The sequence below is a fragment of the Hemiscyllium ocellatum genome, chromosome 32, assembly GCF_020745735.1.
Source record: "Hemiscyllium ocellatum isolate sHemOce1 chromosome 32, sHemOce1.pat.X.cur, whole genome shotgun sequence".
NCBI classification, from domain to species: Eukaryota; Metazoa; Chordata; class Chondrichthyes; order Orectolobiformes; family Hemiscylliidae; genus Hemiscyllium; species Hemiscyllium ocellatum.
The window spans coordinates 33,466,193-33,492,545 of record NC_083432.1 but is presented as its reverse complement, the minus strand read 5'-3'; the positions used below and the strand labels follow the sequence as shown (position 1 = coordinate 33,492,545).

Here is a 26,353-nt window from a genome sequence, read left to right as displayed (position 1 = left end):
GGTAAATCCATATCTGATATGTGGGAGTCTTTTTAAAGGCCAGTTGATCAGGGGTCGGACCAGCATGTTCTTGTGAAGATGAAAGATACAGTTGGCAAGATTTGGGAACCTTGGACGACAAGAAATGTTGAAAGTTTAGTCAAAAATGAAAAACAGAAGCATAAGTAAGATTTAGGAAACTGGAATCAGACAAGGTCATGAGGAATATAAATGAAGCAGGAAATGACTTATGCAAGGAATTAGGAGGGCTGAAAGGGGCCATGAAGTGTCCTTAGTAAGTAGGATTAAGGAGAATCTAAAGGCATTTTATATTAGGAGCAAGAGGTTAGCTAGAGAAAGAGTAGGTCCACTCAAGCACAAAGGAGGGCATTTATGCGTGGAGCCAGAGGAAGTGGCTGAGGTCCTTAATGCACATTTTGCATTGGTATTCATCAAGGAGAAGGGAATGGATGATGGTAAAATTAGGGAGGTGTGTGTTGGTATTCTAGGGCATGTTGATATTGAGAAGAAGGAGGATATGTTCCCAGTATGTGATGAAACTAAGGGAGGCAAAGGAGGAGTTTGCTGGGGCTTCAAAATATACCTTTTTATCCTCCTTAGCCACAGGAGAGATTCAGGAAGACTGGGCAATAGATTACGTTGTTCCTTTGTTTAAGAAGGGCAACAGGGATAATCCAGGACATTATAGGCTGGTGAGCCTTTGCATCAGTGGTAGAGAAATTACTAGAGAAGATTCTTAGGGACAGGATTTATCTGCATTTGGGAAAAAAAATGGACTAGATTTAGTTAGATTTAGACTTTTGTTGTCATATATATTCAGGTACAAACATACAGGAGTAATGTGAAAGGTGTATTATGTTGCCACACAAGGTGGCAGTTTAGGTACTAGTACCTGAGTACAGCATCTTAAGAACAAGGTAGAAATAAAGAAAGAAAGCTAAAAGTCAAACATTACAATATTTCAAAAATGCTTGGCCGTGCTGGGACCACACCTCCTCCTCCTCCTCTTTGCCATGCTTTCCTTGCACAGTCCATTCCAGGAGTCCCACATCAGCCTACCATGCCACCATCAAAGCAACCGCCACTCCTGTCAATCTACCTGGAGTATTGATTCAGGTCTACCGCATCGCCGCAACTGACTGATGGGATAGTTAGCACTGCTTTATGTGGGGGAAGTCTTGTTTCTCAAATCTTAGTTTTTGAGGAAATGTTGAAGATGATTGATGAGGGAAGGATAGTAGATATTGTCTACATGAAATTTATTGAAATATTTGACAAGATTCCTCGTGGTCGGCTGGTATGGAAGATTAGGTCAAATGAAATCCATGGTGAGTTGGTAAATTGGACATAAAATTGACTCGTCATAGAAAACAGAGGGGTGAGAGTATTTTTCTGCATGGAAGTTTGTAACCAGTGGCATTCCTCAAGGATCAGTACTAGAATCTGTTGTTTGGAATATACATTAATGATTTAGATGAAAAAGTGCATGGATTGATTCATAAGTTTGCAATTGTAGTTAATAAGGAAGGTGTCAAAGGATACAGCAGGTTACAGATAAGTTGGAAGGTTGGGTGGATAAATGACAGAGTTTAATCCAGACAAGTTAATTCACGCATAAATGTAATCATCCTGTTGTACCTGCTGCTGTTGACAGAACTGGCATGGTGTCTATGCTGGATCCGAGCGACAAGTCTTTCAATTTTTGAGGATTTTTTTTTCATTCAGTAGAACCCCTGCAGAAGAGGATGCAAATCATAAGAATATACATTTTCAAACAGTAAACTGAAAAAATGTTTTATAGAAATCCACTGAATATACCAGATTAATTCTTATTCTGTAGAATTTCTGACTGTCAAATTCCCAATAGTAGCTACCTGGCTATGTGGAGGTCTTGATGCATAGTGGACAGTATGCCCACTTTTGAGCTAGATGCTCCAGGTTACTAGGACTTTATGACCAAGGAAGGATCTGCATAATGCAGTTGATCATCAATTTGCAAATCATTAAAACACGCGCCAATGGTGGGTAGTAAGAATGGGATAGATTCCCAGTCAGCAATATTGGCTCCTTTACTATCTCATGCCATATTTCCAAACTGTAGGTGCATGTAAAGATATGTGTTACCACAGCAACTTAGACTCCCTTTGACACACCTTACTACCATATATCTGGTAGTTGGAAAGGAAATTAAATCTTAAGGTAGCAAAACACAACAGGAAGTGTAAATCAATTTCTGTGTAAAGATTATCACTATGAGCTAATTGACCTGAAAAGTCATTCAAAAGGTTAAGATTCCTATTGCTGAGAAGCTGACAAGTATTTTGATAATCTTTAAACATGAATAACATTCTTTGATAATGTTGTTGTTTTGATCAAGGCCAGCTACATTGATGCAATTAACCTTCCAATTAAAGCCCAATTTTCCCTTAAATTTTCTCTTTCTTTACCCTGAAGGTACTATCACCATTTTCGTTACCATTATTAAGCCACCAATAGCTCTCCATCTATGTTCCTTCATGATTGAAGCCTTAACATTGAATATCAGCTGACTTTTCAAATACTTCATTACCTGTGTTCACCTGTAACCCCAGTGTATTCGTTTTTTCAGTCACAATAATGAAGAATTTTCAGAAAAGGACACTTTGGTTGACTTTTCTATTCCCTTCACTAGAAAAAGGGTGATGTGTGCCAATACTATGCCTTTGGGAGATGTATTTAATTCTGCTTTCTATTTGTGAAGAAAGGCTGAGACAAAAGTAGCGAGCAGTCTGCATCAAAGCCGATAAAGTATACAGCAGGCCTTGGGGTTTTACTGTCAAGTTGGAACAATATAAACAGCCTGAATGAGTGGGGTTAAGCTCCACCAGAGCCAGAACTTGCAGTTTTACTTTTTTAGTAGCAGTAGCTGGAGTCTTGAAGCTGTGTTTAGAAGCTGCAGTACATCTCTCCCTGCTACTCTCTGTCTGAGTTTTCTCTAGATGTTTTTTACTCCTTGACTGGAGAATTGAAAAGACTGAGACTTACTATTTTAATGAATTTTATTGAATTTGACTTTGCCAAGGGTGTGCTTATGGGATATTGCTATATTGGAACAGTTACTGTTCAGTACTTAAATAATCAATTATTCTGTTGGAGTTAAATTATTCCAATTCCTTCTTTATTTTGTTGTATTTTAGCTATAGTGTGTGAATAAAGTGTGTATTGCTTCAAGCCTGGCAGTTTGACCAATCGAATTGCATCTGGAATGCAACGCCTGGCACTTGCCTTTGAAATAAGAAAAGAGTAAGGTCGAGGCTATCCTCTTAATAAATCTTGAGGGGATTTGAGCTGGTCCATATAGTTGATATCAGTTTCAGCCAATGGTACTGATGCCAACTGAGATCAATGAATTCAGCATAGACTTGTGATCAAAGCTGCGGTAACCTTCATCATGATAATTCAATATCAGGCTGAGCCAGAGACTCAGACAGTGGGCAGGAGGCCAAAAAAATTGTGATGGAAGTCGGTGGGCTCTATTTCATGCCATTGACAGTTTGCTCTTATTATTAAGCCCCATTCTCAAGCTATTTTGAGGATGGCTTCCACTGAGGGGGGTGGTGGGAATTGGGCAGAAAGTCTATCCACATGCAAGTGTTGAGTATTTCATTTAACTCATTGTAAGAGCAGCTAACATCCAATTTCCAGCATAGCTTCTCCCTGGAGTCAGTATCCCAGTGGTAGACTAGGAGACTTGATACAGATTCTAAGGACCCTTACTTACAGCAGCAGGCTGCATCTGTGGATTAGAATGCAAAACATGTTCAGAACTCGGAGGAAGCATCACTTTTGAACCAAGTATTAAGTCCTACGGCAAAGGCTAAATCCTAAGGTCAAGGCAGAATCCTGTGCAGTGCTTCTGAAATCTGCAGGATAATTGTTCACATTTAAAACACTGTCCAATGGATTTATCATGAAAGCCCAGTGTTGACATGTTCAATGTTATGTATCTACATAGGGTCTTTACAGCATGGAAAGAGACCTTTGGCCCATTGAGTCCAAAGCTAGTCACAAAACATCCATGTTCAATGGTTTGACCAATGCAAAATACCTGACATTTTTTGACATCAAAAGTTCAACCAGATATTGTGAGCAGTGAAAATATTTATTGCACGGTTATGTTAATCAGGCAAAATTTTAAGACTGCACTCAAGCTTGTTCTTTGAAAACACGGTTGCTTAATTTTTAATGCCTGGGCTGGGAAATCTAACCGGGAAGGCTGCATTTACTGTGAAAAGGAGAAGAATTTGCACCAAGGCATATTGAATAGGAAGAGCTCAGCTTTGATCGCTGCTCTGAGTTAACTTCTCTCTGCCAGGGAGGCTTCAGTATTCTTGGATTAACCAGAGGAGATAAATTCCTTGTTCAAGAGAATCTGCAGCCTTATGTGCTTATGATTCAATGAATATTAAAATAGTAAGATCAATGAGGCCAGCTTTCATTCTTGAATCTCACTTGCCCAGTGGTAGCACCAACTGGAATTATAATAGCAGTCAACCTATATTTTTCAGCCTGCAAATGTATCTCTAACTTCCCTCATAACGGCATGAGGGCACTGGGCTGTATTGCAGTAGTTTAAGACACACCCACTGTTTTGAATTAAATGCTGATGACATTTTAAAATGGTGATCATCCACACCCATGCCAGCAGTTCACGTTTACACTCAATATATAAAGTCGACCCCTGTTTTTGGAAGGATTTTTTGGGACTTTCAAGGTCAATGTATATGCTGACATCTATGATAGTTTGGCTTCCTTTTTTTTAACCTGGCGTTTAGATTAGGTTGAACAGTTCATCTGAAGACAAATAATTAGATTTGAAAATGCAACCTATTCAGTCTTAGCCATTCCTGATGTTTATACTCTACACAAATTTTAATCTAAACCTCATGTATATGTCGTACTGGTTCCATATCTCTTTCATTCCCCTTTTCCTTCGCTCTATTTCTTCTATTCTTCATTGTTGTTATGGCCTCAGAAAATTTGATGTGCTTGAGTGCTTTCCTGCTGGCAGGAGATTGAATGTCCATCTGTTACCATGGAGAAATTGTGACTGGTCTAATGCAAAACTGGCATAGATTTCTTGCTGATTAGTTTGATAAATTACATTAATTGCACTGGAATTAAAAGAGAGGAATTAATGGCTGAGGCATTCAGTCATAGATTCAAGCCTTCTAACGGTTTTGAAAATTATGAATTATGAAAATTATCAATAAACTGCCCTGTACACCATCTTCAACATTCATATAACATAAACTTCATCCGTACAAAGATCCTGTGAATTGTCCCCATGCAATTACATCCACCAAATGCCAGCTGTGGCTCAGTGGGTAGCCTCTGATTCAGAAGGTTGTGGGTTCATTTCTCAATCCAGTAAATTACGCACAACAATCTGCATTGATATTCCAGTTAAACTGAAATCTCTCTGTTTACTCCGGTGAGTGTTAAAGATCTAATGACACTATTCCGAAGAAGAGCAGGGCATGTCTCCCTCAAGCCCTGATCAATATTAACCTTCACTCAACCTTTCTAAAATAGTTGATGCGGTTGTTCTTATTGTTTGTGGGAGAACCTTGAGTTGCATTCCCTACAATAAAACTGTGCCTATGCTTCAGTATTACTTCATTGGCTGAAATACTTTATGAAGCTCTGATATCATAATGATATGATTTTCTTTATTGTTTCAAAAAAATGAAAACAATGCCTTGTGATTCAATTTTTTTTCACTTATGTACAGAGGTGTCAAAAAGTGAATCCTAGATTGACTGCAGTAAACATCTTGTGAAGATGTCATGGGGATTAGTAGGAAGACCAATGTGCTTCAAACAACTGTTTGTGGTAATGTAGATCATATTCATGTAACTGGCTAATGCTTGCAGTTATGCAATAAACATCATACAGTTAATTCAAAAAGACTCTTCTAGTTAGACAAAAAGGGTGGGTTTCCTAATCCATAATTGGTTACTTTAGACTTGAGGAACCCACACATGTGATGGCAATGGTGGACCTTTGCCCGAGCAGAGTGAGCACAATTTGTAGATAGTGCCAACTAGGAAAAGTTGAAATGTAGGATTTCAAGCAAAACCAAGGAAAATGCATGCTGGTAACTCTGAAGAATTCAAACACCCTCAAAAGGTGGGAGAGCTTCCATTACAGCTAAAAATGGTAAAACATTCCAGTACTCCAATAAATTATGGGATGACCTCCAATACCTTAAAATAAAAATTTGTAAACAAGATAAGACACCTAATCACACCAGGAAGCTATGTTATCAAAAATAGTATGGTCAGGAAAATTTAATTTCAGAGATGGGCCAAATGGAACGCAAAATTTGACTTTCTTGAATTTTAGAATAGCTTCTGAATTGGATTAAGGCAGAAGCTGAACAAGTAAATAACACTTCTACACAGTACACAAATGGGAGTATAGCAGATTGCATTATTGAATGGCAAGGATAATGAACCATGAGACAAATTCAAAGACGTTTTGAAAACTTTTGCCAATTATTTCATCCTCAGACTTAATAAAACTCTGGAAATGACATAATTTAGCAAAACAATATGCAACATCCAGATGCATCCTAGATTTTTAAAAAATTATTTCTAGAGGCTAGTGGAGAAATGCAACTGCAATAACTTAAAATCAAAGTTCAAAAGAGATTGTTATCAGCATTACCGATGTATCTTTGTCAGTTTATTAGTCCAATCAATTCCTAATTCTAGAGTAAGCCATTCAGTTGGTGAGTAGTGTGGAGGTCTTGGATCAATATTAATAAGAGGAGAAACAATCTTATACAGGGGATCTATCAAATCTATTCAGTTCTTAAGATATCAATCCACAAAAGACATACCCGATAATCCAATACACTAGGTAGGATAGACGTTGGAGATTAAAGGTCCTTACCAGTACTATAGAACAGAGGTACTTCACAGGCACAATCACTGCCCAGTTTATAAAACCAAATGCTTTTATTGTGTTTTTCTTATTTAATCTGATGAGGTTGTTGCTAGCTAAACGAGTATTTATTGCTTGTCCTTAGCTGTCTTTGGACTGAGTGGCTTGCCAGGCCATTTTAGAGGGCTGTTGAGAGGCAAGCACATTGCTATGGGTCAGGAGTCACATGTAGACTATGCTAGACGAGGATGGCAGATTTCTTTCCCTGAAGGATATTAGATTAGATTAGATTACTTACAGTGTGGAAACAGGCCCTTTGGCCCAACAAGTCCACACCGACCCGCCGAAGCGCAACCCACCCATACCCCTGCATTTACCCCTTACCTAACACTACGGGCAATTTAGCATGGCCAATTTACCTGACCCGCACATCTTTGGATTGTGGGAGGAAACCGGAGCACCCGGAGGAAACCCACGCAGACACGGGGAGAATGTGCAAACTCCACACAGTCAGTCGCCTGAGTCGGGACTGATTAGTGGGCCAGATGAGTTTTTCTAACAATTGGCAATGGTTTCATGGTATTGGTGGATTCTTAGTTCCAGATTTTTAAAAATTGAATTTAAATTCAAAATTTAAGAAGATAGGGACTTTCAGAAAATATGCTAAAACAGGACATAGCCACAAATAAACAAAATACCAAAAAAGTAACCGACAAATAAATATATGAGGTCGGACATTCTACAGAAACAGGTTAGTGCTGCAGAACTTTGCTGAAGTTACATTGGAGTGAAAGGCAAAGTATTGGCTCAGTGGTTAGCCCTGCTGCCTCAAGCAGAAGGGACACGGGTTCAATTCCACCCTCTGGTGACTGTCTGTGTGAAGTTTGCATGTTCTCCCCATGTCTGCGTGGGTTTCCTTTGGGTGCTCCGGTTTCCTCCCACCGTCCAAAGATGTGCAGGTTAGGTGGATTGGCTATGGAAAATGCAGGGTTACAGGGATGGAATGAAGCATCTAGTGTGCTCCTAATACTCGGTCAATAGTGGGAAGATGAGTTTTCCCAACAAACTACCCTTCTATTTAGACCTGAAACATGCACATCCTAAACCAAACTAGATCACTTCAGGCTTGAAGGAACCCACACATAATGATCTCTATTTCATCTTCACCCTCCTTGGCTGTCTTGGTGCATGCTTTCTTCCACAACTGACATATAAGGTCATCCCCAAAGAATAATTTACAGGATCCTTCAATCAATTGCTAAGATTGACGAGGATGGCACAGACGGACGTCACTTGTTTTCCTTTACCCTACCTCTGCACAATGCGAGTCTGTTTCTGCTGATACACTTAACTGACCCCCAGAGCTATTTGTTTGCAAAGAGATCACAGCAGTTCTTACAGTGGCTAAACCAAATATTGTGCAGCATTTCAGTTGGAAGAAGACATCCTTTCTCTTCTCCATGCTGCCTTAAGTATTCTGACCTAAATTTAGGAAATCATGCATCAGTTATGAGACATTCCTTTGAATTATTGACATGTTATAGATTCTCAGTAAAATGTAATTAATAAAACAATCAATGATTTGAAATGATGTCAACCATGCCTCCTCCCCCTCCCCCCCCAACCATCCTTCCAAATATACAGTCTGATAGTATTTTGCATCAATTTCATTTTTTAAAATTGATTCATGGGACGACATGGGTGTCACTGGCTGGGCTAGCATTTATTGGCCATTCCTACTTGCCCTTGAGAAGGTGGTGATGAGCTGCATCCATGCCACACTGCAGTCCATGTGTCAAAGGTAGACCCACAAATACCATCATTAAGCATGTTTCCAAAATGTTTACACTATTTACTGTAAGGTTAAATGTCCATGATCAATACTACATTCAGGGCTTGAGGAGGTGTTGAGAAATGCATTGAAACTTTGTAAGTATTGGGTTTCAGAAAGAGGAGTGAGGATGAGGATCTGAGAGACAAATTTCAGAGGAATCAGGGAGTATTAATACCCAATGGTATCACGGCTGCAATAGGCCCTGGCAGCAGTTACATAGGCACCCTTACCCAAAACCACCCCGCACAGGGAAACCTGACAGGGCTGGCCACCTGGTGAAGGCTGCTCCCATCTGCTGCTTTACTTTGATCAGTGGCACAATGATGTCTATAAGTAGGTGTTGATTTCCCACTTTAAGGGGCTCAATTGATGGCAGGCTGGCCAATGCTGATCATGCCGATGGTAAAATTGCAATGGGGCCAAGGATGGGCTGTGCATTGCATTTTACATCCCCTACTTCCACCACCACCAGGGACACACAAAAACCAAGCTGTATATTTTTGTATACCTTGTGTAACAGGCATCTGTAGATTTTCAGGAAAAGCCAATAATTTCAGAACTAAAGTATAACTCTGAAGATGAAATGTACAGAATTCATAATAAGGTTATAAAATAAAGTAAATAATAGACAACATGTTTCACTATTGCTGGCTTTTCCATTTTAACCAGCTCACTTGTATTTTATATTGGCTCAAATCAAGCGCGTATGTCAATTCCTTAAACCTTTCATGATATAAAAGTCAACCCCATGACTTGACTTTAAGTCTTGTCTTTGACTACAGTTTTGTTCCTTGCAAGTTTGAGAAGTGATGCATTAAGTGGTATCAAAGAGGGAGTTGGATGCATGCCCACATCACAAAATTACCTCTAATTTGGTGTTAACTTGGGAAAATTCATTCAGATAAGGTAAACAGTACATGGACTGGAGCAATGCATCTTTCACATAAACATTACAAAACAAAAGTCCATGATCACAAATGTATAGATATTAAGAACTGTTTTTCTGAAGTTGGGCTGAGCTTTATTTTGAAATAGAATGATAGAAACATTACTCTGCACCATTCTCCTGCTGCTGTGAGATTGTTCTATTCTCCAACAGCGAAGAACTCAAGAGAAACCCAGGTTTGGCATTGCACTGCTCATTTCCCTGATGGAGGCTCAGTGAAACAGCCTCTACCATGAGGTCTGCTATCACTTCCATTTTGGTGTCAGATCATCATGGGAATGCAAAAATTGTTGTATCAAAGCACTTTGAAATGTCTTAATTTCTGATGAGACAGCCTGTGCATAATGGCATTTGATAGAGTAATAGACGCCTACAGCACAGAGACAGGCCCTTCAGCCCAAACTAGTCTGTGCTATCCACACTAACCCCATTTACCTGCACTTGGCCCAGATCGTTCTAATCATTTTCTAACCATGTATTTGTCCAAATAACTTTTAATTGTTGTCAATGTACTTGCCTCAACCACTTCTGCTGGCAGCTCATTCAATATACTTACCACCCTTTGTGTAAAAAAGTTGCCCCTCAGGTTCCCTTTTACTCTTTCCCCTCTAACCTTAAACTGATGCCCTCTCGTCCTCGATTCCCCAACCCTGGGAAAAACACTGAGTGCATTCAACCTAACCATACCTGTTGTGATTTTATATACTTCCATAAGATCCCCCCTCAGACTCCTATGCCCTAAAGGAAGAAGTCCTAGCTTGCACAACGTCTCCCTATAACTCAGACCCTTGAGTCCTGGCAACATCCTTGTAAATTTCTTTTGCACTCTTTCTAGTTTAATAACATCCTTCCCATAGCAAGATAACCAAAACTGAACGCAATACTCCAAGCGTGGCTCACCAACGTCCTGTACAACTGTAACATAACTTCCCAACTTCTATACTCAATGCCCTGACTGAAGGCCAGACTGCCAAAAGCCTTCTTCACTGCCCAATCTACCTGTGACTCCACTTTCAGAGAATCGTGAACCTGAACTGCGAGCTTTCTCTGTTCCACTATATTCCTTAAGGCTCTACCATTTACTATGAAATTCCGAGCTTGATTTGACTTTCCAAAATGCAAGCCCGCATGCTTATCTTTATTAAACTCCATTTGCCATTTCTCGGCCCACTTCCCCAGCTGATCAAGGTCCTGCTGCGATTTCCGATAACCTTCCTCACTGTCCATGATACCACCTATTTTAGTGTCATCTGCAAACTTATTAATCATGCCATGCACATTCCCATCCTAATCATTGATATCGATGACAAACAGCAATGGGCCCAGCACCGACTCTTGGGGTACATCACTTGTTACATGCCTCCAATCCAACAAGCATCCTTCCACCATTACCCTCTGCTTCCTACCAGCAATTTATCCAATTCATCAGCTCACCCTGGATTCCATGCGATCTAACCTTCCAGAGCAGCCTACTATGTAGAACATTATCAAAGTTCTTACTGAAATCCATATAGACTATATTTACCCCTCGACCCTCCTCAACTTTCCTGGCCATTTCAGAGATAATATACAGGTTTTCTTGATGATGGTCCGTGATCCTGCTTTTTACAGAAGCCAGGACAAATTACCAAAGGAGACATGAAGCAGGACTGTATTCACTATATTACCAGATATGATTTGGGAAAATTACTCCTTTTAGCAGCTTAGGTTATCTGAAACCCTTTATGGGCATGTTGTCTTTTATCATAAAGAGCACATTTACAAAACTGCACTATCTCCGGAAATTAAAGTTTTTGAAAATGCTGACTTTTATGCAATAATTGCTGAGTTTACTTTCGTAATCTTTCTGAAACATCTGTGCTCTAAATTGATAATGCTGACTTCAGTTAAAGCTGAATTAAGAGAATATCTTGAGGAAGTATTCCTATTTGCATGAAGAAAGCTCACTACATCCTTTAGCCAGCTTTTGCCAGACTTATTTTTGAAAAGTATATCGATATATATATATATATTATTTATATATATTTATATATATATATATATATATATATATATATACACACACACACACATACATACACAGTTGACCAATGTACTGTACATTGGGATTGTTGCTTAAAAACAGATTGCCAACAGTTAATAGAATTATGCAGCAGAAAGGCCAACAGCAGAACTTCTTTAAACCTTGGAAATAATGGGATCTGTTGGCATCTTCAGGAAAAAAAAGCAATGATCACATACTGCCAGTCCAGAATTGACCACGTTTCAGCATTTTTATTAGCACAGTAGAGACGTAGCTGGTAATCACTGAACAATTTCAAATTGGATTTATTCCCATCTTCCACTTCAAATCACTAACTGAATTTCCTTAGATTGTATCATCTATTTCTTACAGGTTTTAACACCAAAGAAATTAAAACAACCCCCTCAGCTGCATTAAAGTCCTCCCTCTTCCATCCTAATAGAATTTAATGTGTTGCAACACAATTCTCAGCCAGCTAGGTTCTGTGATCATTTAACAATGCCACTGCATAATTGATCACCAAGCTGTAGTATTTAGGATCAGCCAAAACACAAACACAGGTTGCTCGATTTCTGGTAGCATTCTGCCTTCCAAAGAATCATCAAAATGAAAGCATAAGACCATGATACTCACAAGAGCCTGTGGTAGCTTCAGCAATGATCAGCCTGAGATTTCAATGAGCTACGTACATCGTACAGTCACCATATAAGTAGAATAAATCCTCTGTGTAACCATTCTGGATAATTAGTGGAATCGCTCTGCTGTTTTCTAATAGTAAGGCAGGCACAAGCCTCATTTGAAAGTGCCAGGGATGTGGGTGTGAGAACAGCTAGTTACGACACGATTTGAATGATTTACCAGAGCCTACTGTAACATTGCTACCCTATGCTGCTTACTGTAAGCTTTAGCACTTTTGCAGCCAATGTTAACCCTTTGTGATCCAAAGTACTTGTGCACTGAGCATGTCTATAATACAAAGGAAGTTAATTAACTGTTTCAATTCAGGAGTATTTATGCATATTTTGTCTATGTCTATATGTGGTATTTGAATCCATCTTGTTATTTTTCAGTTACAGATTTACAGTTTTTTTCTGAAAGAAGTGTGCTTGATGGTTATTTTATGAATTGGGGATTTAAGAAAAATATTGGTTTGTAATAATTCTGCTTTTCAATTTAAAAATAAAACATATTTTCTCCATATTTGATTTACCCTTTTTTTGGTTCGGTGTCAATGCACTCCTAGAGCTTTCTCGTCATACTAAATGGTCATAGAATCCCTACAGTACAGACATAGCCCATTCAGCCCATCAAGTTAGCAATAACCCTCTGAAGAACATCCCACTCAGACCCAGCCACATAACCCTATATTTAGTATGGCTAATCGACACATCCCTGGACACTATGGGGCAACTTAGCATGGCCAATACACATAACCTGCATATCTTTAAACTGGAGCACCCAGTGGAAACAGACACAGTGAGAATGTGCAAACTGCACACAAACAGTTACTTAAGGCTGGAATTGAACTCAGGTCCATAGTGCTATGAGGCAGCAGTGCTAACCATTATGTCACTATGCCACCCAACTGTTTTTAAGTGATTGTCAATGGATTGGAAGCATTTGGGGATAGGGAGTCATTAGCACCAATTTGTGTCTTATCTTCTTCTGGACAGTAACGAGTGGCAGAAACACTGGGTGATTTCTATTTCCTTTCCTGGCCCGGGGATGTTGAACTGCCCTGTTACTTTGCTCGAAATTTTCTCCCTGTGTTTCTTCAGCATTCCACCATCTCACTGGATACTGGAGTGCTCCCTTTATTATCTGCTCCGTCCCTTAGGACCATCACAATGCACAGCTCAGAAGATGCTGGATAACCGAATGATCTGCTTGAGCTTTACTGCTTTCTGGCTCACTTTATTTTTTACAACAACTACATTTTAAGAAATGCAAGTACAAAACATCTGTAAATTTTGGGAAACTGAAATTAGATCATGATGTAGCACCTCTGGCAATAATTGAATATGGAGAAGATAGGGTGTCATTTTGGACAGCTCTTTCATCGGAATTGTCTCCAGAACCTCACAGCATTGTCTGGCTCTGGGCCTGGGAAATGATCTGTTAAAGAAAATATATTGGGTCTCAGCTGGGATTCACGGAGCTTTCCTGTTGCCTAATGTGACTGGAAACATTGCGTGTTGTGACAGGGTTAGAAGAGAACCTGACTGGACCAATGCAAAAGAAAGCTACATGGAGTACACCATTACTTTTCCGATAGTAAAGATGAGTTGAATGAATGCGTACCGGTATTTGTGGTCCTATTTTGTGATAAAGTTTGAACACATTGAAAGGATCAGTGGGCAAACTATCCAGAATATTTCCAGGTTAATGACTTTGCTTTTTCTCCAGCTTTGGAGAAATCAGCTGACACCTCAAGACCCCATTCCAGTGCTTTACAGATTTTCCTTCACTAAATTGGACAGACCCTCCTAGACTTGTTGTCATCTGTGGAAGAAGATTCAAACAAATTAAAACCGATAGCACAAAGTTTTAAGAGAAGGACATTGGTACAACTGTAATCAATGATTCTTTTGGAGGTGCATGTATCATTGGGATAACTTGATGTCTGTAGAACTGCAGGGGCCAATACTTTATGTGGCAGCCCTTGTCCTGCTAATGAGAGCACACTGTCGTTGTCAGGATATCTTTAAAGGTGGGTAAGTAGATCCATAGATCATCAGATTTTCTTTAGAAGTATATCTGCACTCTAAAGACAGACACCACACTGATATCTCAACTGTTTATATAGACTCGTAACAGCTGGTAATTGTATCTGAAGTAGCAGTTGGCTTGCATTTTGAGTTTTCCCCTGCCTCTATTCTCTGAGGACATTTACTGTTTATCTTCCCTCTTTACCAGCAGGCAAAATGAGATTGGAAGCTAATTTTATAAGGAACTACAAATGCAGTTCAACCTGGAACCATTCAGAACATTGATACAGAGACATGCTGCATTTGAAGGTTGACCAGTATTATATCAGGCAAATATAAAAGATCCAAGGATGTTGTTTTTAAGAAGAGCAAGGATGATCTCAGACTGTAATTCTCTCAATTATGATATGGTCATTATCAAGGCCATTATTCATGGGGCATTACTGTGCATAAGTTGACTTCCTATATCACAGCAGAGACTGCATTTTAAAGGTGTTTCATTGACTGTAAACTGCTTTGGGGAATGAATTCTCAAAGTGGAAAAGTGGGATTGCAAGGTGAAACTTTGGGGTTCCGAGCTTCAAGGTAGTAATGGTACTCATGGAGCTCTAACTGAGGTATAGCAATTGCATCCTGCATTAACAGAGAGGGCCCCAATTAATACGGGTCTCCAACCCCACTCATTTCTCACTTGAGAGTTGTGACAATTTTCAAAATGGGTTCACAGTTAGAAAACATTTGGGAAGCATTACTTTGGTACATCCTTGGACAGTTAAGAATATTATAAAAAGAATTTGTATGACTAATATTGAATATTAATGAAATCAGCTCCATATAATTGAGGAAGTCTTGGTACTAAAGCTATGAACCTATATATTAGAGTGTGTACATATATCTGTGCATCTGAGGTAGAGATGTATTTAGACTACCATTAACTACTTAGGTTTCTCATTAAGCCTAGGGCTGGGTTTCTCCATTTTTAAGCTAAAGTGCTAGTTTCGGAGAGTTTCAGGGCATATGCCCCATCATGGCTCATAATGACTTTCCTCACACTGTCTTCTTCTTCTCACCTTCTTATCACCTGCTAACCTCTATGGCATTCTCTTTGTGCAATCATATGGCTGCAGAAGCAAACTCTCTACTGCTACCAGGACTTCTGGCATACAAATTGCTTGTGCCATATATAAAACCCGTCTGACCTGGATACAAATAATGTCCTGGGCCATTATTGTCTCCAGGCTCAGAAAGAATGTACAGCAGTGCTGGAGAAAGGTCTAAGATCTTCTGTCCTCCCATGGGTAGTTGTCACCATCTTCTCTCTGTTGCTGCACATTGGCTCTAACTATGTCACTACATACAAACCTTGCTAATGCTCATGAAGCTACCAACTTCACTGTTGCATGCAACATCTGGACTCAATAACTCTCACCCACCTCATCCTTCACAACTGCTAACCTGTTCTGTGTCGGGCCAAAAAGCTACAGAGGTTGGCAGCCTCCAGGTGGATGCAAAGTGATTAAGTGCCAAGAAGTGTAGCTAACAGCCACAAGATATGTTCTTTATAGATGCATGAAATAGCTGTGTGTATCTGTGCACAACAATCTGGTAAGGGCATGCAAGTCAGAGGTATGATTTCAAACGTTAGATCCTGAAGGGCTGAGAAGGATTCTGAGTAGGTCTAAGATCAGCCATGATAATGTGGTGGGATTGTTGTTTTGTTGATATGAAATTCATTGAATGAAGAAAGAGCTTGACTGTGGGGTATTGTAGGATACACTGGTGAAGGGATATTAAAATAGTCGCCCAGAGAAGCACGTAGTGAGCTGCGTGTGCCAAGTAGCTGTGCTGATTTACAAATCAGGAATTGTTGCCATTTACTTTCTCAGGAACAAATGGAAGGATTACCAAGACTTCCTCAATTATATGGAGCTGCATAAAAATGAAGTAAGATTATCTAATATTAAGATGCAAATGCAGGGAAATGGGGCAGCGACGGTTTATTAGTGAGATTCAAAACTAGTCATTGAAACCATAAGGGGAAAATCGGAACAATTCTTCTCCACATCGAGATTCAGACTTCTTCAATCTCTGTATATTTTTCCATACTTCTTGCCGTTGCCATGGCATTCAAGGGCTGGGAAGATTTTGCTCTTAATTTTTCTTTTCTTCAGTTGCGTCCTCTCCCCCAACCTCACCAGGCTCTCTTCATTCCACCAGGAGAAAGTGAGGATTGCAGATGCTGGAGATCAGAGTCAAAATGTATGGCACTAGAAAAGCACAGGTGGTCAGGCAGCATCCGAGGAGCAGATGAGATGAAAACTGAAGCTCTATATCCAGAGTGAATCATTGGTACAAGATGGAATGCAAAATGTCAAGGAATAAATACATTTTGAACAGTGTGTCCCAAAAGATGTCTCCCTGATTTTTGTTTAATGGATAACTATTGATGGCATTAGCAGAATGCTGAAGTTGAGAGATAATTATTTAAAATGGTAGAGAAGATTTGGTGCTTCATACTGAGAGGGATCTTTCAATTTATTTTCCTTTTAACTTCAATGCTTTTTTTTAAGTGACTCATCCCACTTTCTTGAGTACTACAAGAGGTAGGAATAAATGTTGATCTTGCCAGCAATGCTCACATCCCCTAAGTGAGAAAGCAGAATAAATATTTTAAAACTAATGGCTGATGGGATCATCAGGGGCAATAAACGTGGAGGTGTTATTGATCTAAATGATGTGTGGGCGTTGAATGAGGTTACTAGCTACAGTCATTAGCTCAGGGTGTTTTGTCAAATGTCTCATTACTGCAGTCTCTGTATTAATAAGTTCCTTTTATATTTTTGGAATCTGTCATTTCTCCCAACAATTTCTCTCAATACGATCGGGATGCTAGTGGGGTGAGTGGATTAGGACTGGGTTTGGTGGGCAGGGCTGAGCTGGATAGGAACCCATTCCAAATTCACTAGAGTGAGGCGAGGGAGATGTTAAATGCAGGATCTGATCTACTCCTTGAGTGACAGTGCAGTGTTGTTGCTGGCAGGTAGCTTTGGGTGCAATATTGGACTTGTAGAAGCTGCAGCTTACACCCTCCCATGCCCCCAACTTATGCACCACCGCCCAACAACATCATAATCTTCCAGGCTCAGACACTTCCCAATATCATAGGAGATTGGCGCTACAGCTGTACCCTATCTTATTTGCTTTTTAAATGCTGCCTCGCCTGCAATGTGCTAGAAGCATAGAAAATAGCAACAGTAGGCTAGTGGGCTTGCGGCTGACTGTCGTTACAGAGTCTTGGGAAAGGCTTGTAGCTGACCGCACAAGATGGAGAAACACCCTGAACCAACACCTCAACATGGGGGAAAAGAAGCTGATGAGCACTGCAGCAGACAAGTAGGCACGCAGGAAGGAGTGCACCAGCTCTAACAGGTTAACGACCACATACAGATGTAACCTTTGCGACTGGGACTGTCACTCCAGTATTGGTCTCTTCAGTCACAAGCGGCATTGTTTTAGGGAAACAAAAAGCTAGAACAATGAGGATGGAATCCATGGTCAGCCATGACCGAGATAGGCCTCACCCACAGTAGACTATTCAGTCATAGAGTCATAGAGATGTACAGCATGGAAACATACCCTTCAGTTCAACCCATCCATGCCAACCAGATATCCCAACCCAATCTAGTCCCACCTGCCAGCACCCGGCCCATATCCCTCCAAACCCTTCCTATTCATATACCCATCCAAATGAGTCCGTGCTGCCATTCAGTATGACATTGGATAATCATTCAGTTCAGTATTCTGTTTCCAATTTCTCCCCATATTCTTTCAATCTTTTAACTCTGAGAACTGTGTTTAACTCCTTTTTGACAACATTCAATGTTTTGGCTTCAACTGCTTCCAGTGGCAGAGAATTCCACAGGCTGTGGCTGAAGGCATCTCTTGTCAATCAAATTCCTGGCATTTTCTTTTCTGATTTCAGATTCCCAGCGTTTGCTATTCTTGTTATACTTGTACTGCTCAGTATCAGCTCTGCTGTAAATGCCTTTGCAGGCAACTGCACCATATATCAAACAGGGGCTGTGAGTCATTTCTAAATCTTCCATCCTGCAGACATTCAGCCAGTACTGAAACACAATACAAGTGAAAGCAAGTTCTAGCAGCAAAAGATACTGATTATATTCCTGGTTATTCATTGTTCCATTAAGGTTCAACATTGTCAGTTTACAGTGTAAATCTCCAGAGGCTGACACTATGATATATACAAACTGCAGCAACATTAAATTAATTGTTGTTTTATTGGTTTTTAAAAAGTTAGCTGTTAGATCTTTTCTGGACTCCTATATTTTTTCTTGGGAAAGCCTAGAATCTCAATCTGTAGAGAATGCATTGCCTTCTATGTCAGGACGTGTGATTAAATTGAAGACCGTGCAGAGTAAATGTTCATTTTAAAGTCAATTTATGTACTTGCTCTGTCATGTGCGATTAAATTGAAGACTATTCACAGTAAATATTCATTTTAAAGTCAGTTGATGTACTTTCTCTGTCAGCTGCCCTCAAATATAAATGGTGAGTGCTCATTAGCCATGCCAGTCCATAAACATATAAAGTGTATGAAACTGGACTCAATTTGCATTAGTGTGCTTTTCGCCTGTAAAAGCAGGGAGAGTTCCCTGTGCATTTACATTGTACACTGTGCAACTTAACGATGACGGTGGAAGTTTCACCCTGATGAACAAGACTTGTTTGTGTAAATTTGTTGACTTGGATCTCCTACTGGTGAAACATTGCTCCGCAAGGAAGTTTTTGTTATGCGCTAAGCCTGGCTTTCCAGTGTAATCTCTCACAAACAAGGTTTTTTTCATTCCGAGAGCACAGATTTAGAAAACTCCCCCCTGTGCTGAAGAGATGGTGGCATAGCGGTATCCAGAGCCCAGGCGAATGATCTGGGGACATGATTTTGAATTCTACCATAGAGTCAGAGAGATGTACAGAATGAAAACTGAACCTTTGGTCCAACTTGTCCATGCTGACCAGATATCCTAACCTAATCTAGTCCCATTTGCCAGCACTTGGCCCATTTCTCTCTAAACCCTTCCTATTCATATACCCATCCAGATGCCTTTTCAATGTTGTAAATGTCCCAGCCTCCATCACTTCCTCTGGCATCTCATTCTACATATACACCACCCTCTGTGTGAAACATTTCAATAGGATTAATTTATCTGGAATTAAAAGCTATCCTGATGGTGACTATGTAACTATTGTTGTTTGTTGTAAAAACTCATTTGATTCATTATTGCCCTTTAGAGAAGGAAATCAGCTATCCTGATCTATTCTGGCTCGCATGTGACTGGTTGACTTTTAAGATCTCCAGCAGCTCCTCTTCTGTATTGTGGACTCTTTTCAAGGAATCACTACATACTTTCCCAACTTCTCTAGCTTCCATGCTTTTCTCCACAATAGATACTGATGGGAAATATTCATTTAACATCTCACCCATCTTTTGTGATTCCACACATAGCTGGCCTTGTTGATCCTTAAGGGGCCCTATATTCTCTTTAGTTGCTCTTTTGCCCTTAATGTATTTATCCAATCTCTTGGGATTCTCCTTACCTTTATCTGCCAAAGCTATCTCATGTCCTATTTTTCTCCCCCTGATTTCCCTGTTATGTGTAATCCTATTGTCTCTATATTCCTCAAGGGATTCCCTTGATTCTAGCTGTCAATACCTGCCACATGTTTCCTTCTTTTTCTTAACAAAAGCCTCAATATCTCTAGACATCCAGTTTTCTCTTGTCGTACCAGCCTTCACTCTGACAGGAACATACTGTCTCTGAAGTTTTTGTTATCTGACTTTTGAAAACCTTCCATGTGACAGTCGTCCCCTTTCCTGTGAAAAGCCTACCCCAATCAACTTTTAAAATTTCCTGTCATCATAACTTGCCCGGCTCCAGATTAAAACTTTAACTTTCAGACAAGGCCTATCCTTTCCCAGAACTATTTTAAAATTAATAGAATTATGGTCACTGGTCATAGAGTCATAGAGACGTACAGCATGGAAACAGACCCTTCAGTCCAACCTGTCCATGCCAACCAGATATCCCAACCCAATCTAGTCCCACCTGCCAGCACCCGGCCTATATCCCTCCAAACCCTTCCTATTCATATACCCACCCAAATGCCTCTTAAATGTTGCAATTATACCAGCCTCCACCACATCCTCTGGCAGCACATTCCATACACGTACCACCCTCTGCATGAAAACGTTGCCCCTTAGGTCTCTTTTCTATCTTTCCCCTCTCACCCTAAATCTATAACCTCTAGTTCTGGACTCCCCGATCCCAGGGAAAAGACTTTGCCTATTTATCCTATCCATGCCCCTCATAATTTTGTAAACCTCTATAAGGTCACTCCTTAGCCTCCGACACTCTAGGGAAAACAGTCCCAGCCTGATCAGCCTCTCCCTATAGCTCAGATCCTCCAACCCTGGCAACATCCTTGTAAATCTTTTCTGAACCCTTTCAAGTTTATAGAAGGATACAGCGCAGTACAGGCCCTTCGGCCCTCGATGTTGCGCCGACCGAATCCTAAAACAACATCTTTCCAATAGGAGGGAGACCAGAATTGCACGCAATATTCCAAAAGCGGCCTAACCAATGTCCTGTACTTCTGCAACATGACCTCCCAATTCCTGTACTCAATACTTTGACCAATAAAGGAAAGCATACCAAATGCCTCCTTCACTATTCTATCTACCTACGACTCCACTTTTATGGAGCTATGAACCTGCACTCCAAGGTCTCTTTGTTCAGCAACACTCCCTAGGACCTTCCCATTAAGTGTATAAGTCCTGCTATGATTTGCTTTCCCAAAATGCAGCACCTCGCATTTATCTGAATTAAACTCCATCTGCCACTTCTCAGCCCATTGCTCCATCTGGTCCAGATCCTGTTGCAATCTGAGGTAACCCTCTTCACTGACCACTACACCTCCAATTTTGGTGTCATCTGCAAACTTACTAACTGTGCCTCTTATGGTCGCATCCAAATCATTTATGTAAATGACAAAAATTAGAGTGCCCAGCACCCATCTTTGTGGCACTCCACTGGTCACTGGCCTCCAGTCTGATAAACAACCCTCCACCACCACCCTCTGTCTTCTACCTGTATCCAAATGGCTAGTTCTCCCTGTATTCCATGAGATCTAATCAGTCTGCCATGGGGAACCATGTCGAACACCTTTCTGAAGTCCATATAGATCACATCTACTGCCCTGCCCTCATCAATCCTCTTTGTTACTTCTTCAAAAAACTCAATCAAGTTTGTGAGACATGATTTCCCACGCACAAAGCCATGTTGACTGTCCCGAATCAGTCCTTGCCTTTCCAAATACATATACATCCTGTCCCTCAGGATTCCCTCCAACAACTTGCCCACTGCCGAGGTCAGGCTCACCAGTCTATAGTTCCCTGGCTTGTCTTTACCGCCCTTCTTAAATAGTGGCACCACGTTAGCCAACCTCCAGTCTTCCGGCACCTCACCTGTGACTATCGATGATACAAATATTTCAGTAAGAGGTCCAGCAATCACTTCTCTAGCTTCCCACAGAGTTCTCGGGTACACCTGATCAGGTCCTGGGGATTTATCCGCTTTTAACCATTTTAAGACATCCAGCACTTCCTCCTGTTTTGCAAGATGTCGCCATCTATTTCCCTACAGTCTACATCTTCCATATCCTTTTCCACAATAAATACTGATGCAAAATATTCATTTAGTATCTCTCCCATTTTCTGTGGCTCCACACAAAGGCCGCCTTACTGATCTTTGAGGGGTCCTATTCTCTCCCTAGTTACTCTTTTGTCCTTAATATATTTGTAAAAACCCTTGGTCCCAAAGTGCTCCCCTACTAACAGTTCAGCCCTGCCTTATTTTCGAAGTGAAGTTTGAGTTTTGCTCCTTCTCTAGTAGATACATCTACATATTGTCAAAGAATATTTTCTTGAATGCACTTAACAAATTCCTCCCCATCCAAGCCCTTAACTTAAGGTCATCCTAGCACGGAGGTATACAGTCAGGCTGGAATTCCCGAGAAGTTCATGAAATTAACAAGTCAGATATGGGCAAAGAAACCTCCAGATGATTACCTCTTCTCATCCCTATTCCTTTACCTTGATTGATGAATCAGTACTCTTCCCTGTCAAACACAACTTGGAAGAGGTACTGAGGGTGTCAAGAGGTACAAAATGGGCTCTGGGTGGAGGACTTTACTATCCAACACCAATAATAGCTTAGTAACCAGACGGGGTCAGCAGCAAATGGTGAGGAAATAACAAGTGAGAAAAGAAAACTCATTGACTTTGTCCCCACCAATCTATTTGTTGCAGATTCATCCATCCATTATGGTGTCAGTGCAATTGACCACCACATAGTCTTCTGGTGATGAAATTGTGTCTTCACATTGATAATACCTTCAGTCAGGTTGAGGTGCACAATCATCATGCTAAATGCAACAGACTTTGCAACTCAGTATGGGGCATCTATGAGGTATTGTTGGCCATTGGCAGCAGTACTATCTTCGACCGCACCTCATGGCCTGGCATATTTCCCACTCTACCATACTTTCAAGCCAGGAGATCAATCCTGGTTCAATGAAGAGTACAGCAGGTCTGAAAGGTGCACTCAAAGGTGAGGCATTGATATGCTAGAGTTGCAACACAGCACTATTTGCATGCCAAACAGAAAAAGCAGCATGTATTAGGTAGGTCTCAGTGATCCCACAACCAGTAGATCAGGCTAAGCTTTGCTGTCCTGTCATATCCAGTTGGAAATGATGATGAGCAATTAAACAACTAATAGGACATGAAGGTCCCTACAAATATCCTCATCCTAAATGGTGGCAGAGCCCAACACATCAGTTCAAAAGACAAGACTGAAGTATTGCATTCTATTTCAAACAGAAGTATTGAGTGGATGATCCATATTGGCCTCTTTCCAAAGTCCTCTGCAATGCAACTCCCAGTTTTAACCAGTTCAAGAAATGGCTGAAGATTCTGTATACTGAAAAGATAATGGGCTCTGATACTATGGTATTCTGTGAATAGTACTGAAGGCTTGTGTTCTAGAACTTCCTGTGCCTCTAGCCAAGCTGTTCCAGAATAGTTACAACTCTGGCATCTAACCAACAAAGTGGAAAATTGTCCAGATATTCCCTGCATGCAAAACACAAGACCAACTCAACCTGGTCAAGTACTGCCCAATCCGTCTATTCTTGATCTTCAATAAATTGCTTGATTAGATTAGATTACTTACAGTGTGGAAACAGGCCCTTCCGCCCAACAAGTCCACACCGACCCGCCGAAGCGCAACCCACCCATACCCCTACATTTACCCCTTACCTAACACTACGGGCAATTTAGCATGGCCAATTCACCTGACCCACACATCTTTGGACTATGGAAGGAAACCGGAGCACCCGGAGAGAACGTGCAAACTCCACACAGTCAGTCGCCTGAGTCGGGAATTGAACCCGGGTCTCGGGCGCTGTGAGGCAGCAGTGCTAGCCACTGTGCCACCGTGCCGTCAGGACATCTCTGCAGGAGTTCCCCAGGGCAGTGTCCTAAACAAAACCATCTTCAGCTGTTTCATCAATGACCTGCCCTCCATCATAGTGTCAGAAGCCATATATACCCATATGCAAAAAGATTTGGACAACATCAAAGCTTGGATTTATAAGTAGAAAGTTACACCACAGATTCACACCACAAAAGCACCAAGCAATGTCCATCTCCAACAAAATCTAACCAATGCACCTTGCTTTCAATGACATTAACATTGCTGACTCTCACAGGATCAATATCCTGAGGATTTCATTGACTAGAAACCTGAACTGGACCTGCTATATGAAAATTGTGGCTATAAGAGAAGGTCAGAGGTTTCAAACTCTGCAGTGATTCAAACTCTGCACTCATCTCTTGATTCCCCAATGGGCGAAAGTGAGGACTGCAGATGCTGGAGATTAGAATCAAGATTAAAGTGGTGCTGGAAAAACACAGCAGGTCAGGCAGCATCCAAAGAGCAGGAAAATCGACATTTCGGGCAGAACCCTTCATCAGGACTCATTCCTGATGAAGGCCTCCTGCCCACAATGTCGATTCTCCTGCTCCTTTAATGCAGCCTGACCTGCTGTGCTTTTCCAGCACCTCTCTAATCTTGACTCTTGATTCCCCAATGTCCATCATCTAGAGGGCAGAATATAATGGGATACTCCCCATTTGCCTTGATGAGTGAAACTTCAACAACACTGAAGAAGTTTGACATCATCCAGGTCAAATCAGCCTGCTTGATTAGTCACCCTATCGACCACCTTCCACAGTCACTCCCTTGACCTCTGATGTACAGTGGTACCTCTGAGTCAACAAATGTGTATCATTTAAAAGAATCTTCAAAACTCATGACCTCTTCCATCTTGAAGGACAAGGGCAGGTATATGAAACACAACCACCTGCACACTCCCATCCAAAAAATACACTGTCCTGAGATGGAACTATATCACTGTTCTTTCACTGTTAGTGGGTCAAACTCTTGGAACACTCCCCCTTCTGAACAGCGCGTCAGTGTTGCTACACCCCAAAGACTGCAGTGATTCAAAAAGATGGCTGACCACCACTTTGTCCAAGGCAATGTGGATGGGCAATATATACTTGTCTCACAAGCCATGCCTTTATCTCAAAAACAAATAAAATAAAATTGCCTCTGCTCTCATCTGTGCAATCAAATTCAAACACATTTTCCAAAATTGAGACGGAAAATGAAGTTCAAGTGCCATGATCCCTGATAATTGCCTGTTTTCTGCAGTAATCAAATAAACCTTTCAAAGCAAGGGGGTTATTGCGAATGTCAATTTTTTTTAACAGAGATCGTTGTTTTGAAGCACCATTAGGCTAAATTAAAGCAAAGGAGGGAAACAAATAGATGTGATGCCAATCATGCCAAGCACATTTGAACAGGGTCACCCTTTTAACTGGTTAGACAGTGATCTACAGTGAGTTGTACAGAAGTTGACTATTTTGTCCATGCTTGTTTATGGTACATTTAGGTATCCTTATAAAGTGTTGGCTCCCTACTGAGAATGCAGATTATTGCTTGGAAATTGTAAGAGACTTGCAAGGAGCAAATGGTTAACAACATACCACTGTTCAGTGACCAGGTAAGAACGTAAGCATTTGGACCTCTACATGTTGTGTTGAGTCTTGGTGTGGTGGTCAGTAGTTTTTCAGAGCTTTTGAGGTGGTCAGCTGACCTATCACTGAAAATCAGGATCACTGCTGAAGTTAAGCAAAATGGATTTTGCTGTTACAGTATCGTTATTTACTGTCGTCACAATAACATTGTTACTGTTAGTTTTAATAAACTTAGACCTGAATGTTCCAAACATCTCAGAGCCTCTTCTTCATTGTGAAAATGGTGGCAGAGGTCAGAAATCCACCTGAACACTTTCACATGGGGCACTGGGGAAGGTGGCATTTTACATTTAGGGCCACAGAGTTATACAGCATGGAAACAGATGCTTCGGTTCAACCTGTTCATACTCACCAAATATCCTAAACTCCTCTAGTTCCCATTTGCCAGCATTTGGCCCATATCTCTCAAAACCCTTCCTATTCATGTATCCATCCAGATGCCTTTTAAATGTCATTATTGTACCAGCCTCTACCACTTCCTCTGGCAGCTTGTTCAATACACACACCACTCGCTGCATCAAAAATCTGCCCCTCGGGTTTCTTTTAAATCTTGCCCCTCTCACCTTAAACTATGCCCTCTAGTTTTGGACTCTCCCACCCTGGGAAAAAGACTTGAGCTATTCACCCTATCCATGTCCTTCGTGATTTTATAAACCTCTATATTGTCACC

General features: G+C 40.8%; 1 protein-coding gene across 1 annotated transcript in view; it reads right to left on the bottom strand.

The window, feature by feature from the left end:
- LOC132830840 (MAGUK p55 subfamily member 3-like) overlaps positions 1-12,486 on the bottom strand; it is a 79,502-nt gene extending 67,016 nt beyond the window's left edge. The window contains exons 1-2 of the mRNA XM_060848721.1: positions 12,367-12,486; positions 1,639-1,733 (exon numbers count right to left, since the gene is read on the bottom strand). Coding sequence (XP_060704704.1) covers positions 1,639-1,663 — 25 coding nt within the window. The 5' untranslated portion in view covers positions 1,664-1,733; positions 12,367-12,486. The remainder of the gene's footprint in view (positions 1-1,638; positions 1,734-12,366) is intronic.
- Between the last annotated feature and the right edge of the window lie 13,867 nt (positions 12,487-26,353).